General features: G+C 58.3%; 1 protein-coding gene across 13 annotated transcripts in view; it reads left to right on the plus strand.

Moving 5' to 3' along the window:
- Positions 1–523: 523 nt before the first annotated feature.
- LOC105494619 (adhesion G protein-coupled receptor B2) overlaps positions 524–15717 on the plus strand; it is a 36943-nt gene continuing 21749 nt past the window's right edge. For 3 of the 13 annotated variants that reach the window (XM_024796841.2, XM_071096987.1, XM_071096990.1), the window contains exons 1-2: positions 3163–3883; positions 7752–8568. In XM_024796841.2, coding sequence (XP_024652609.2) covers positions 3341–3883; positions 7752–8568 — 1360 coding nt within the window. In that variant the 5' untranslated portion in view covers positions 3163–3340. Of the gene's footprint in view, positions 674–3157; positions 3884–7751; positions 8569–15717 lie in introns of those variants that run through there. The other 10 variants (XM_071096998.1, XM_071097003.1, XM_071097019.1 and 7 more) reach the window with 6 other exon arrangements.

Consider the following 15717-nt stretch of genomic DNA (forward strand, 5'->3'; position numbering starts at 1 on the left):
GGCGGGGCGGGGGCTTACCCAGGGCTTCTCCCGCGCCGGCGCCTGGGGCCCAAAGCGGGGAGGTGGGGGGCGCGATCGGCTCGGCTGGCGCTGTTCCCCCTTTAACAGGAGGCGGCGCGCGTCGCCCCCGCCCCCCGCCCCTTCTCCCGCGGCTCCTCGCGCCCGGCCCGGCGCGCGCCCCCTCCCGGGCCCGGCCCGCGCAGGCGCCGCGTCCCGCCTCGGCCGTCACTCGGCCCGGCGCGCGCTGCGGGCAGCGGCCGGAGCGGCCGGAGGAACCGGGTTCGGCGGCAGCGGCGGCGGCGCTCAGAGACCGAGGAGGATGCGGCACCGGCTCTCAGAGCTCGGGGCTGCGGCCGCCGCCCGCAAATAGGAGGCGGCGCGCGGCGCGGGCGGTGCTCGGGGCGGGGGAGCGGGGGGCGGCGCGGCAAGGAGGCGGCGGCGGCGGCGGCGGCAGCAGCCCGCGCCCGGCCCGGCGCCCGCCCGCCCGCCCCGCGCTGCTCCACGGAGCCTTTTCTGCACCCGCTGCCCGGGAGAGCGGGAGCCTCGGCCCTCCGCGCGGCTGCAGCTACCTGCCCTGCGCCCGGCCCGGTCCCCGACTTAGGGATGGCAAACTTGCGCCCCGTGGCCGCCCCCGCCAGCGCCGGCCCCCGCTCCTGCTGCTGACGGCGCCCAGGTGAGTGCTCGGCCCCAGACCCCGACCTGGCCTCGCACCGAGCCCTCCCGGCGCGGTCCCGAGTTTCCGCACCGGCCCGGACTCAGGGCGCTCTCCCAACCCGTCTCTGCTGAATTCTCCCCCAGCCCGAACTGAGTTCGTTCAGCGTTCGCCCACCCCCATCTTCTGGGGGACTCCCAAACCTGGGGCCGAGGCCCCCTTAATCGCTGGTGAATCTCTAATCTCGGCCCCCCTTCCCCCAGCCTGGACCGACCCTCTTACCCATCTATGCTAAAGTCTCCCCTTCCAGAATTCTGACACAGACTGTGGTTGCTGTCTCGAGTCTTTCCCTGTCTCGGCCTGGATCCGGGCGGTGCGCCCCCCACCTTTATTAGAGGCCCCCCCACATTAACCTGCAGCTCAACTGTGTCTCCCCCTCCATCTCCCATCACAGTCTGAATGCCGGACGCTGCTCCTCTCCTCCACTTCATCTCTGCCCAGAGTGTTTCCTGTCCCCATCCATGTCTGCCCATAGTTTCTACCCTCCCCCGCGCCCGTACCCTGACCATGCTTCTTCTCTATTTCTGCCCCTAGTGCCCCCTCCCCCATATCTGCCCAGAGTCCCGCCTTCCCTCGCCAATCTTGCTGCAAGTCCCCTCCCCCCAGCTTGAAATTGGGGCCGTGTCCCCCGTGTCTGCTCCGCGCCCCCTCCCCTCCAGCTGAGATCCCGACTGGACCCGCATCCCTGACTCCTGTGTCCATCTTTGGCCGGAGTCTATCTGTCCATCCCCCATCCCTATCCTCCCACCCCTGGTCATAGAGCTGGGCACCAGACGCACCCTCCCGCAGCCCCAGGGCCGGCATGATCCGGAGGGGGTTGTAAGCTGTGAAGTTGGCGGCCACTCCCGCAGTCAGCTCGGTCTGAGGGCACAGCCGGGGGAAGTCCTCCGCGCCACGGCCCGCGCAGAGCGGGCGACGGGTCTGTTGTCCGCGGGGGGGAGGGGCGCCCGGGCCGAGAGATGCCGCCTGCCTGCCCGCCTCGCCAGCTGCCGGCCGGGCCCCTGGGCGTCCTCTGGCGCCCCCTGCCCGAAGCCTGGGACCTGCCACCCCTTCTCCCGTGGGCAACCCCGGGTTTCCGCAGCCCTAGAGCATCAGCGGTGGCTGCAGGACTGACGCTGGGAAGTCCCTGGGGAGAGGAGATTGGTGGGCCAGGCCAGGTGCCTCCTTGTGCTAGCCATGCCCAAACACTGCTGGTTGTCAGGCCATATGTTCTGGGGGGTGGGATGGGTTGGGGTGGAGTGGAGGGCTCACCCCAGCAGCAAGTCAAGAGTCCTTTGAGCCTTCACGCACAGACCAGCAGGATTGGCCGCGGGCTCCAGGACGCCTGGTTGGGCTTGTTTGTGCTTGGTCAGGTGTTGCCAGGGAGCCTCTACCCCATGGCATTTCCCATGAGGTAAGGGCTGGCTGGGGGCAAAGGTGGGCTGTGCCTGGCTTGTGCATGGAGTCAGTTGTGGGGGAATCCACCTGACCCTGGGACAGAGCAAGCACCTGGGGAGTATCCTCTGCACTGCTACTGGGGTGAGGGGCAGTGTGGACTCTGTGCAGGATATGTCCTGGTGATGGTACTGGGGAGGTTAGGGAGGGTCTTCTCTGGACCAAGATTGAGACAAGAGATCTTCCCCTCTTCTTCCCTCTCTCCTCCTTCCGCTCTCTCTTCTGCCCCCTTTCTGTATCACTCTTCAAAAGGACATGTCTAGTCTGGGGTGTGCGTGCGTGGTCTGCATTTCTGTAACACAAAGTGAGGTTCCATCTGGTCTCTGCCCCCATCCCTCCCTCCCTCCCCACCCCTCCCTCCCTCCCCACCCCCAGGTAATGAAGCTGAGTAAGTAGTTAGGAACTCAGCTTTCAGTCAGACAACCTATGTTCAAAAGCTGTGTGACATGGGCAAGCTACTTAATCTTTCTGAGCCTCAGTTGACCCTCTATAAAATGGGTCATTGATCACTGCCTCATATAGCTGTTGGGAGAATGAAGTTAGGTTGTTTGTATAGAGTGTCTGGCACCTAGCAATGTTCAATAATGATAGGGGTGTGGGGCTGTTTCTGTTCAAGGCCAAGGTCAGGCCCCTCTCCACTCCACTCCTAATCCCAAAAGAGAAAAATGAAAAATAGGTTCCAGTGCCTTCACTCCAACCCCCAGTATAATAAAGACAGAAACACCTTTAGCCCCCAGTCCCCTCTTCCCCCACAAAGTATGGGTGCAGGGGGAGCCAGTGACTGTCAGTTTCCCTCATCTCCTCCTTGGTCCTGCAACTTCCCACTATATTTCTCTGGAATCAGCTGTGGCCAGAGGGATATTAGTGAAAGCCAGGCCAAGGTCTCTGGGGTCTTGGTTCAAGTGTAGAGGCTGCAGAGGTGGGAGAAGTAAGAGAAGAAACCCTAGTCAGAGTCCCAGAAGGCAGGCAGCCTGTTAGGGGTAGCCAGGTGGGAAATCACTCAGCCATAGAAGAGCCTCTCCCCTCCCCCAGGAGGTCAGACACCGTCAGGAATTTCCCAGGGCCCTTCGCCTCGGGTCAGAGTTAGCAGGGCCACCGGGCCTGAGGGCCTGAGGAGTTTGAAGAAACCTGGCTTTGGCCTGAGTGGCTTGGGGGAAGAGAAGGTGGCGCGGAGGAAGGGGACTCGAACCTGTGATGGCTGGAAGTCCTCTGGGCAGTGTGGCCGGACCTGGGTCCCACTGGGGAGTGGCAGCCTCCTCGTCACCCGCCTGCCCCGGCAGCCCTGACATTGGGGAACAAAAGCATTCGGTTCCTGTAGCAACGGTGGCTCCAGCTGCTGCAAAGTTCCGGGGAGGCGGGCGGAGGGCGGCTGAGTCACCGCCCCCTCCCCCGCCGCCCGCTCGGCACCGCCCCCAGGGGCTGAGGGCTGCCCCTTGTCCCCCTCCCGGTTCTGCCCGCGTTTTCCTGCTTAAGGAGGAACCCCCTCCCCCAAGAGAGCGACCCTCTCTGGCAGTTGGAGCGGCAGGGCTGCACAGAGGGGGTCGCGCCCTCCCCTCGGCTCCGGAGGCAGGATGGAGGGTGTGCGCCCCCCGGGGCGACAGAGCTCTGGGAGAGCAGCTCCTGAGGACCCTGTCCTCAGGTCCGAGCACTGGCAGAGGACCCGAAGGCATCGAGTGGGGGTCCCCGCCTGCGTGGCGGCCTGGGCAGGGCCAGCGGCGAGCGCCCGGGAGGCGGAGGGTGAGTGACGGGCAGGCGAATTGGAGCTGCCAGGTGGATAAACGCGACGGATGTGCGCATCGCCGCGCCCCCTCCCCCGGCTCGCCCCTCCCCCGCCACCCAGCGTCAAATGGGAGTCATCCCGGGAATCCCCGACCGGCCCTGGCCCTGAGACACCCCTCTCTTGCTGCTCTGCCCCTTACCCCACAGTCTTGCCTTGGCCCTTTCAGCTGCCGAAAGCCTTGAATTCCTTTATTGGTGCAGAAGGGAAGCTGGGGAGCCCTGAGGGGTTGAAAGAAAGGGGATTGAGTGCGTTTGGGCAGAGTGGGATTCTTGGGCTTGCTGGGGTCAGGGGCATGTGGTGAAGGCAGCCCCCAGCCCCCTAGAGGAGGGATCTTGGGTAGGGTTAAAAGTGAGAGGGAGACTACTCCAGTCAGCTCCTCACCCATCTCTCAGGGAGGAGGCCTTTTGATCTTCCTATCAGCCACCTCTGGCCCAGGAAGTTCTTCCTCAGAGCTGACCTTAGTACCTCTCCTCTCTAACTCTTGTGCAGGGATTGGTCTGTGGTCTTCCTGGGTTTGGAGGTAGCCAAGCCACTTAGGGTTCAACCCAAAGAGCCTTCCCAGAGGCAGTGCCCTGTACCTCAGCAGGCAAGAGGATAGCGTTTATGAGGTCCTGAATAGACAGACAGGAGACAGGGCTGTGGGCCAGGCTCTGTGTTGGGAACTTGTTGGGAGGCTGATGAGGTGTCTGCCATCCTGAGGGCAAGGCTCACGGTCTGCATTGCACAGAGAGGGAAACTGAGGCTCAGGGAGGTTAATCATGACTAAGAACCACTTGGGCTGCCTGTGGAGACAAGGATCATCCTTCTAGGTCCCCTTCCCGGGGTGGCTCAGGGAGAGGCCTCTGGGTTGCCAGTGCTCCCAGGAGGACAGGCCTGGCTACACACAGGCAGGAGGGTCTTTAATGAACCAGTGGCTGTCTGTGACCCAGCTTGGAATTGGGTCTTTGCCTTATTTTGAATGATGGGGAGTGATATAAAAAGGTGCCCCAAAAGGTCTTATGCTGCAGCCGACACAGTGAGGGTCGCGCATGTCCAGGATGAAATCCCAGAATGAGCGTGAAGGTGTCTGAAGGAGACTGAGGGGAGGGGGGGTTTGGGTTGGGTTAAAAGTGGCTCCGTTCTGGAGAAGCCAGCCTGTGGCTGTGGAGGATGTGGACCTTGTGCTTCTTGATGGGGCGGGGCTGTGGAGTAGGGAGCAGCAGCCCAGGAGCGGGGTAGGGGAGGGAGCCCCAGCTTCAGACACGCAAAGGAAGGCCCCGCAGAGGATCCTGCCTGACACTTAGCTGTCATATGCCGAGCCTCAGAGGGCCAGATACTCATGTATGTTCTCACTTGAGAATGCGTGTGCACCTCTGTGCATGTGTACACGTGTGAGCCTCTACACCCCTGTGTGTGTGTGTTCACTCCTGAGTGCACATGACAGCATGAATCTGTGGGTTTCACCTGTCTGCATGTCCGTGTGCATATGTATCCGTTCGTATGCAGAACTCCTGTGAACGTCTGTGCACTCATGCTTTGGTGTGTCCTCAGGGCACAAGGGTGTTCAAACCCACATGTGTTGGTGTGTGTGTGAGGGGAGGTTCCCTGAGCTGCTGTAAGTGGGGGAGGGGAGGCCGGCTATAATGAGCCCCCACCTCCCCTCCACTGAGCAGCAGCCATGGCCTGAATTTTGCAGCCTGCTTAAAAATAATTGGGGGCAGCAGGGGGATTGGATGTCACTCATCATCAGCCGCTGGCTTTGCTAGTGCTGCAGCAGGTGGGGCGGGCTGAGCAGTTTGGGACAGGCATGATGTAGGGTGGGAAAGACCAGAGGTCTCATCCCTTTTTCAGCTCTAAGGAGGAGGGTGGGTGGGTGGGGGCAGAGGCACAGCCTGTCTGGCTTCTGCCGAATAACTCCATGCGGGTCTTGGGAGGAGGGTGAGGTGGCTCCTTTGCAGTGAGTAGGTCTTCCTGGAGCTACTCCACCATCTCCCCCAGCCCCTGTATGACTGGGAGGGGCAGATGCTTGCTTGGGCCTGGCTTGGAGGTATAGCACGAGGGGATGTGGCATCTGGGGCAGTGGGGAGCTCCATGGCTGCTGCACAGGGACTGGAAAGTTAGGGTTCTAAATCCTGTCCCCCCTCTGCCCAGTGTTGATACTCCTAAAGACCCAAGGGGAAGTCTGTTCCCTGGGAGCAACTGTGTCTTGGGAAAATCTAGCCGTACCTGTGAATTGTCCTGTGTTTCTGATTCAGTCCCCAGAGCTAATAGCTGCTCCATCTGGCCTGAAGCCTGAGCAGCAAGCACAGGGAAGGAGCAGAGGCTACTGGTGGAATAAGAAGGGCCTGGGCTGGGCCTCAGATCCTGGGCTTGAGTCCCCTCTGGCCACCTTTGTGTGATCTGGAGCGGGTTGTCTCCCTTTTCCTAGCCCCATCTTTTCTCCTCTGATGTGGACCAACTGGGCTCTAGGGGCCCGTGCAGTGCTGTGAGCGATCCTGTGGCATGGAGGAGGGAGGCCGTGTGGATTACTTGGGGGGTAGGATTGGAAGTGGGGCTGATTCAGACCACGCACTAGGTTCCATTTTCTGGGTAGTTGGATAGAGGCTGGGCAGGCTGTGGGCAGTGACACAGCCCTGGCCTGATGGGTGGGAGGGCACCTGCAGCTCTCCCCATCCTCAGCCCTTACCCACTCTGGCCTGACTGCTCTGTGTGTCTGTAGGGGTAGGGCTTGGGTCCTAGGTGCCCACCCACACCTGGAGTACATTCACACCTGTTGGGAGCTCAGCTTGGTGCAGCACTTTAAGGGAAGGTAGAAATCAACAAGTTCGGGTCCCCACTCTTAGGAACTGGAAGACCCATGAGCTGAATGAGCGAGTCTTAGGGAAATAGTATAGGAGAGAGGTCGCGACTGGCTGGTGGCTTCACAGGGCAGGGGGTAGCAGGCCCTGAACCAGACCTTGGAAGATAATCCCATGGAGCTGGAGGGAAAGAGGGAAGTAAGAGGGGGAATTTCTGCTCCCATTTTACGGACGAGAAAACTGAGGTTCATGAGGGTCACCCAGCCAGCAGGCGGCTGGCTGGGTTGGGGCTCAAGCCCAAAGTCCCCTTGCTTGGTGCCTCTCCCCCTTGTTCCAACCAGGAAATCCACGGCAGTGATACACATGACATCCACACTGACAGTGCGCTCCTGTGGGCATGGCTCAGGTTGTGCAGAGTGTGCACAGTTCCTGGCACACTGGCTGTAACTCCGCCCCTTTCTCTCCCTCTCAGTAAAGCAAGTGAGAATGACATTGTTCCAGGAATAACCTCAAATTGCTCTTAATTTATAAAAAAACAAATCGTAGTCAAACATCACCGCTTTGACAATTACCGCAGGTTACGTGTGACATGCCTCACAGCTGATCATGACACACTGGGACTGAGAGCAACAGTTATGGAGAATACAGGTTGGATGGTGGGGCTGGGGCTTGGATCTGAATGTCAGGCAAATATGCTTGTAGTTGATGGGCTGACTCTGAGGAAACAGAACAATGGCAACAACAGCTACTATTTCTTCAGGGTTCACAAGATTCCAGGCACTCTCCCAAGTCCTTTCCCTTACTTATCTCATTTTACCCTTGTAGGAAACCTGTGAGATAGGTACTATCATTGGTCCATTTTACAGGTAAGGAAACTGAGGCTCAGAGAGGTCAAGTCCCTTGTCTAAGTTCACACAGGTGGACCTGGGTGACACTCCTCGAAAGACCATGGTCTTAACTATGAGGCCCACTCCACAGCTCACCATAGGAGGTTCAGAGCCCATGCTGGCTGTGCTGGGGGCCCACTGACCACTGTCTCTCTCCACAGGGCAAGGGACATAGGATGACCCCAGCCTGTCCCCTCTTACTGTCTGTGATTCTGTCCCTGCGCCTGGCCGCCGCCTTCGACCCCGCCCCCAGTGCCTGCTCTGCCCTGGCCTCGGGTGTGCTCTACGGGGCCTTCTCGCTGCAGGACCTCTTTCCTACCATCGCCTCGGGCTGCTCCTGGACCCTGGAGAACCCTGACCCCACCAAGTACTCCCTCTACCTGCGCTTCAACCGCCAGGAGCAGGTGTGCGCACACTTTGCCCCCCGCCTGCTGCCCCTGGACCACTACCTGGTCAACTTTACCTGCCTGCGGCCTAGCTCCGAGGAGGCAGTGGCCCAGGCGGAGTCAGAGCTGGGGCGGCCAGAGGAGGAGGAGGCGGAGGCGGCAGCGGGGTTGGAGCTGTGCAGCGGCTCGGGCCCCTTTACGTTCCTGCACTTCGACAAGAACTTTGTGCAGCTGTGCCTGTCGGCTGAGCCCTCCGAGGCCCCGCGCCTGCTGGCGCCTGCTGCCCTAGCCTTCCGCTTTGTCGAGGTCTTGCTCATCAACAACAACAACTCCAGCCAGTTCACCTGTGGTGTGCTCTGCCGCTGGAGTGAGGAGTGTGGCCGCGCTGCCGGCAGGGCCTGCGGCTTTGCTCAGCCAGGCTGCAGCTGCCCTGGAGAGGCGGGGGCCGGCTCTGCCACCACCACATCTCCAGGCCCTCCTGCTGCCCACACCCTGTCCAATGCCCTGGTGCCCGGGGGCCCAGCCCCACCTGCTGAGGCCGATTTGCACTCGGGGAGCAGCAATGATCTATTCACAACCGAGATGAGATATGGTGAGTCTGAGCAGGGCCCGGGTGGGGCGGGGTCTGCAGGGGCTGACAGTGTCCTTGGTGTCCATCCTGGCAGATCCTCGGCCATGCATGTAGCTGTTCACTGATGTCACCCTTCTGCTGAGCCTTGACCAAATGTTGCAGTCACCAAAATGCATGGCAGTGAGACCTCACTCTTGAAGAGTTTGCAGACTGGCTAGAAGAATGGGGGCACAGATCAGATAATGCAGGGTGATATATAAACCCAGGGAGGGACCTCCTAACTGGGCAGGCAGGAGAGGCTCCCTGAAGGAAGTAATGCAGGAACAGAGACCTGAAGGACAAGCAGAAGTGAGATGAGGGCATTGTAAGCAGAGGAAGAAGCGTTCACAAAGGCCCAAGGCTGGGAGTGATCGTGGCAGGCCCTGGTGCTGCAAGTTGACAAGTTTGCCTGGAGGCTGGAGTAGGCAGGGAACAGGGATGCATTCCTGTCCACACAGGTTAGTGAGTTTTGGCAGTTGCCCCAGGGTCAGGGCAGAGAGAGGCAAGGAAGAGTGTGCCTAGGTGAAGAGGCCTGAGCTTCCAGGCTGCCTTGGAGGGTTGGGCTGGCTCAGCTCCCGGTGTCCCCTGTCTCCCCCCTCAGGGCCCATGTCTTCTGGGACTGAGGCCGCCAGCTGCTAGAGCTTCCTGCTGACTGGGCAAAAGCTCTGCGAGCCCTTGAGTCCTGCCTGCTCCCACTCCCACCCCAACTCCCTCAGCCACGGCTGCCTTCTGCAGACCCTGCTTCCTGCAGCTTCAAGGGCCTGAGGGCCTCAGCTGGATCCTGTGTGCCCGCTGAACAGTGCTGGGCCGGGGACTGACCAGGAGACCTGAAGGGAACAGGGACTGATGACATGGGGATGGGAAGGAGGCAGGTCTGGGGTCTGTTCTGCAGCTCTGGTACCGACAGGGAGGCCTCTCCTCTCTCTGGGCCTCAGTTTCCCCATTTGGTATAACAGGTGCTGGCCTATCCTCATGAGGATCAAGGATGCAGGGATAGAGGATGGAAAGGGCATCTGGATTTCACTGGGAGAGTGTTTACAAGGAGACGGAGTATCGTGTGAGGGCTGCTAGGAGGACTGGAGGAGTGCAGCCTGTCCCCAGCCCTGCTTTGCCGGCTAGAGCCCTGGAGTTGGCCTCTACCTTTGACTGTTACCTTGAGTTGATCCCTTTATTTATGGTGGGCAATGATTTCTTTGTAGAATGGGGAGGTATCCCTGAATTAATTAGAGGGGGTGGTCATCTTGAAAGTAGCCTGACCCAGTACTTTGGATGGGGGCCTTCTTGGCCTCTCCAATGAGACATCTGGCATCGTGCCCATCCACAGCAAGTGCCCAGTGTCCTTGCTGTGGCCTCTCTCCCAGGCTAGCCTGGCCTCTAACGGCGGTCAATGAAGCCGTCCGAGTGACAGCCAGGCCGCGGGCAGGTTACAGGCCCCGGAGGCTGGCCTGGGATTTAGTGCCTGTAGGAAGAAATTGAATTTCGCTTCTTTGTTGAACATCGGCGGAGAACGCCAGGCGTATATCAGGAGGTTTATGGCTCTTCCTGCATGGCCACCACTGCCTGTCACTCTGTGGGGGTCTCCCCCATCGTGCTCAGCTGCAGGCGGGTTCTATTGTCTGGCTTTCCCTGCGGTCCATCGGCCCAGTGATCTGCAGTGGACGGAGCAAGGCTCTGCCCTCATGGGCGGGCACCATCTGGGCAGGCTGCCATGTGGAGCACAGAGCCAGGAGCAGCCAGCTGGGCTTGGTTGAAGCCGGAAGCAGGAGTTGGTTGGTAGCTGGGGTGTCTTTGGGGATCAGAGAGGGCCGGCGATGGGAAAGGCACCATCATCAGAACCTCTGCAGAGGCCTCTGGGGCTAGAGATGGGTGGAGATTGGATGCCTGATTATTCCTGGGCATGAGGCCAGGTGTCTCTTTGAGCAGGGAGCCCTGAGCTAGGGCTCCCAGCTGTTCCCAAGCCTGACCTCTGCTCTTGCCCCTTGTCCTACTTGGCATGTTTCCTTGGGGTTGCTTTTCAGGGAGGGCCCCTGTAGGGAGTTGGCATGGGATGGTGTGGCATCAGCTGTCATAAGGGGGCTCACATGGCACACTGGTGCCCAGAGCTGGGCTGGCACAGCCCCTTCCCCTCCCTTGGCAGGCAGGAAGTTCTTCTATTCTGCCATCTCCTCCCTCCTGCCCAACCTTTCTGGTGCGAGACACAGCGGGCACATGACTGTTTATTCCACATGTCAGGGCATGTCTGAGAGTCCGTGGCACCGTCTGTGCCTTGTGGCAGCACCACCTTTGCCAAGCCTTTGGTCCCCTCCATTCCTTCCCTTGTCTCCTCCCCACTGGGCTTCAGGAGAATGGACTGGCACCTGCAGCTGCCAGACTGAGAGCAAGATTCGTGGGGATGGTAGTGAACAGGAAGGGTGAGACCCTTGTCCTGGCCCCTCTCCCAGGCACCAGGGCAGGGAAGCTGTGTTCATCCACTCTGGGACACCGCTGAGGGGAATCCACAGCAAGGCCTAGCAGGGTGGGCTTGGACTGGTACCGGAAGAGCACTGGGCTGGGGGCTGGTGGGCAGTGACTGGGCGGAGTGCCTGGGACGCCTCAGAGCCGAGTGAGTTTGACAAGAGGGTACAGGCGCCTGTTAATTTCACGCAAACTGCCTTTGATAGATCTCTTGTTATTTTTGGTGAGTTGAGCCATAAATTTGTGCCATCTTGCTGCCGCAATCTGTTAAGTGGGGGGAAAGGAAGAAAAGAAAGGCAGGCAGGAAGGAGCTTGGTGGAGGACTGACACGGAGGCTGGGTGAGGCCAGGGCTGGAAGGTGGGCTGCAGAGGTAGTGCCAGCTGCAGGGCTCAGCCCTGAGGGCTGGTGCCAGCCTGCAGTTCCTGCCCACTGACCCTCTAATCCTGAGGAGGCATTGGGCAGTGGGAATGGCTGTGCCCAGTGACACTTGGGAGAAAGAACCCCACCTCATGCACGCCTCTCTCCTTGGCCACAATCCCTACCTCCCCTGTGGGCACTGGCCTGCCCCTGGCTGCTTGCTGCAGGCTCGCCCTCCCCATCACCAGGCTCCATTCTTGGGGTGTGGCCACCAGGTGAACCTGGGGTCTCCTGGGAGGCAAGAGTGGGCTCAAACCCCCACCCTGCCACTGCTGCTCTGTGACTTGGTCGAGGTGCTGCCCATCTTGGGGCCTCAGAACCCCCAGTTATCTGTGTGTCACTCCCTGATCCAGTCCCCAGCAAATCCCCAGTGTTACCCAAACTCCTTAGCCTGGTGTTCAAGGCCCACCAGGGACTTAGCTAACACCTGCTTTTCAGCCTTCTTCCAAATTTTCCCCGACGCTTTCAACCGAGACTCCTCCCCTGGAATGGTCTTTGCCCTTGGTTTTCCAGAACTCCTGCCTCCTTCTAAGCACTGCTCAAGCCCTGTCCCCTCTAGGAGGCTGCCTCTGATTTGCCCAGCCCTGTCCTGAGACTGGCATTTCCTTCCCAGCGCTCAGACCCTGCTGCTCTCTTTTGGCCATCCTGGTCTGGCAGCAGGAAGTGGGGACCTTCCCTGCCTGTTGGAGGCTCAGGCAGTGAGGAGGCAGAGTGGGGGCGGGGAGACCCAGCACACACGGTGGTGGTGTTTCCTGGAAGGTCCTTCCAGCCCAGATCTGTGCTGGGGGAGCTCTGTGTTCTCTATCGTAGGCTGGGGAGTGGGGCCCAGACGTCCCCAGACATCTCAGCAGGGACTGAGTTCCAGCCAATGCCTCACACACATCTTCATGTCTTTATCAGAGTGGAGTTTGTGCCAGGCCTAGGGCTGGCTCTGAATGAGATAGGAGGTGAGCTGGGCACACTGTCTGCCCGCTGGTGGGGGAGAGAGAGCACTAACTAGGACAGTGGTGGTCAAGGCCACAGACTGAAGTTGCCCAGTCTGGGTTCAGTTCCGGACCATACCACTGACTAGCTGAGTGACTGTTGATAAGTTCCTTCACCCCTATTTCATCACCTGTAAAGCAAGGGTAGTGACAGCTATTCCACAGAGCTGTGGGGTGGGTTCAGTGAGAGGATGAGAGTAAGTGCTCAGTGCCTGGCACGTGGTAGATGCCTAACAAAGTAGTAGCTGGGTCATCATAATTTAGTGTAATAGGTACGATTGTGACCCTGCCAGATGTCAAAGGAAGAGGAAGAGGAAGAGAGGGGAGGACGGTAGTGTAAAGGTGATTTGGAGTTGGGTTTTAAGGAATGAATAGGCATTCACTAGCCTGTGAAATTTCTCTTTCAATCATATCATTTTTAAAATTTAATATATTAAAAATAAGTTTCATATCTTAAATGGAAAGAGTATCATTTATCTGAAATAGAAGATATCCAAAGAAACAACCACAGTGAAAACAAAGCACCATTATGAACTTCTAGCTAGATGCTTTTCCTACCTCTCCGTTTGTTAGAGAGAGGAATTAGCACACATTGGGGATGTGTTAAAGTCTGGGACTGCACAGGCATTATTTCTCATGCAGTTGGAAGGATTAAAGTGGCCATGTAATTTATCATCTAAACTATGGCACATCTGAGGTTATGAAGGGGCAGAGGTGGGTACCATCAATTACATCAGGACAACAGGCACAAACCAGACTATCCCATACAAACTGATGAGACCTGGGAGAGCCTGATAGCCTCAGTCTAGGATCCAGTGTTATTTAATGGCACATTTGTGAGCCACCCCAAGTCATCTTCCGCCCCATGCTTTGGGGAAGCTCTCAGGAGGAAGGGCTTTTGAGGTAGAGGAAACAGCCTGTGCAAGGGCGTGGAGGTGTGAACCACGCTGGGGGTAGGAGCTATAAAGAGACTGGAGGTGCTGGATGGTAGCCCTAATGGAGGGAGACGGGGCCAGGACTTTGACTGCCATCCCAGGACACTGGGGCCTCATCCTCTTGGCCAAGGGCTTTATGGCAGCAAGAAACTGGGCGTCGCGGGGGAAGCAGGCTGAGTCAGACACGATCCCTGCTCTCGAGGAGCTTCTGGCCACATGGGGGAGGTGGCAGGGACCCAGCTATCTCTGATGGGAGGCTGAGTAGATAGGTCAGCAGCCTGGGGAGGAAGAATTATTGGAGGCAGGGGTCTGGCATTCTGGCTAGGTACATGATCTCATAGGGGTACCCAGTTTCACTGGACTGCAGGGGTGGAGCCTGTGCCTTTCAAAAGCCACCTCTTTCCCCCACTGCGCCCTGTGATTCTGATACACTGTGGGGTACAAGAAGCACTGCTGGGGATGGGGTGCCATGGAGGGACATGACAGAGCATATGTCAGGGGGATCAGTCAGCTCCTGCTCAGGGCTCTGGGGCCAGCCTCAGGGAGGAAGCAGGGAGCCCCGGGAAGGGATGATTGCTTTGTAAATCACAGTGCTCTCTCCCCATGGAAGTGATGATTATTGTGGTTATTTTTAACACATTCATACCATAGTAGGCTGAGGGCACAGGACTGTGTGGAGTTTGGGGGGCGGGGTCTGTGAAGCACAGCATAGCAGGTATCTGCAGTCCTGTGCAAGTGGCAAAGAGCCTGTGCTTACCCCGCCTGCTGGCACCAGGGGTGAGGCAAGAGGGTCCTCTGTGTGGTTGGGGTGGAGGAACTCCCAGCAATATCTGGCCCATGTTTGCTGAATGCCTGTCTTCCCGGAAGCTAGGCCCTCTGGGCAAGAGAGTGGCATGGGAGACTGAGACCCCTCCTCAGGGACCACAGAAGGGATGAGCCTAGGATCCTCACAGCTGTAGAAGAAGGTGACCTGGGGACTAGGCCATAGAAAAGGGGACCAACATATCCAAACCCCGGTATTGTCAGTCTAGGAAGGCTTCCTGGAGGAGGTGGCAACTGACATGTAGATTGATTTTGGCAGATTACAATAGAGGGAAGGGTATTTCAAGGGCAGGGAATAGTGTTAGCAGATGTGTGTAGGGAGGAAAGCATTTGTACATTCTAGGGATAATTAAAAGGGGTGATATCTCCTTTTCTTTTTCTTTTTTGTCCTTTTTCTTTCTTTCTTTTTCTGAGACAGGGCCTCCTCTGTCTTCCAGACTGGAGTGCAGTGGCACAATCATGGCTTACTGCAGCCTCGAACTCATGGCCTCAAACAATCCTCCCACCTCAGCTTCCCAACTAGCTGGGACTACAGGCACATGCCACCAAGCCCAGCTAATTTTTTTTGTATTTCTTTGTAAAGATGAGGTTTCACCATGTTTCCAAGGGTAATCTTGAATTCCTGGGCTCAAACAATCCACTCTCCTCGGCCTCCCAAAGTGCTGAGACTGCAGGGGTGAGCCACCGCATTCAGCTGACATCTCCTTTTCATTGAGAGTGGATTGTGCTCCAGGCAGTCCACATCTCTGGTTTCACTGAATTCTCACAATGAAGCTATGTGGTAGGAAGGGTCCTCCTTACCTTCAGTTGAAGAATCTGAAGCTCAGAGAGGTGAGGTGCCTTGCCCAAGGGTACACAGCAAGACGGTGGCAGAGCTGTCAATCAAACCCACATGTGTCTGGCTCCAGAATCTGTGCCCTTCCCACAGGTCCATACGGGTTTGCAGTGTGTTTGGCTGCCCAGTGGGGTGAGGGAACCAGGATTGGACAGGTCAGCAGGGGCCGGAGCATGCCAGGCTCAGAGTTTCACACTGGCTGTAGCAGTGGAGGAGCCACTGAAGATTTCCTCAGCTGGGAGTGGTGTGGTTGAGGCTGGGATCCCCAAGGCTCACTTTGGAGGTTACACAGAGGAGAATCAGGCTTACGTCAGGGGAAAGGGGAGCAGGTGTGCAAAGGAGCAATTAGACAGTAGCACGAAAACAGGATAAGAGGGGCGAGGACTAGGGGCTTAGATGGAGGCGGGGAGTGACTTGGGGTCCCATGCAAATTAGGGAAGGTGTCTCCAAGGAGGTCCAAGTTGAGTGGCATTTTGTCAGAGCCAGTGCAGTACAGTGGAAAAAGCACGGCCTCTGGAGTCAGGCAGGCCTGGGTTTGAATCCCACCTCAGGCTCTCTCCAATGTGAGACCTTGGAGCCTTCTTTCTCTTTAGTAAAATGGGGGAAACCAGCCCTGATGAGGATGAAATGGGGTGATGCCGAGTGCATAGTGACTGGCGTGTAGGAGTTGTTTAGTAAACGTTG

Source organism: Macaca nemestrina, chromosome 1 (genome assembly GCF_043159975.1).
Source record: "Macaca nemestrina isolate mMacNem1 chromosome 1, mMacNem.hap1, whole genome shotgun sequence".
Lineage (NCBI taxonomy): Eukaryota > Metazoa > Chordata > Mammalia > Primates > Cercopithecidae > Macaca > Macaca nemestrina.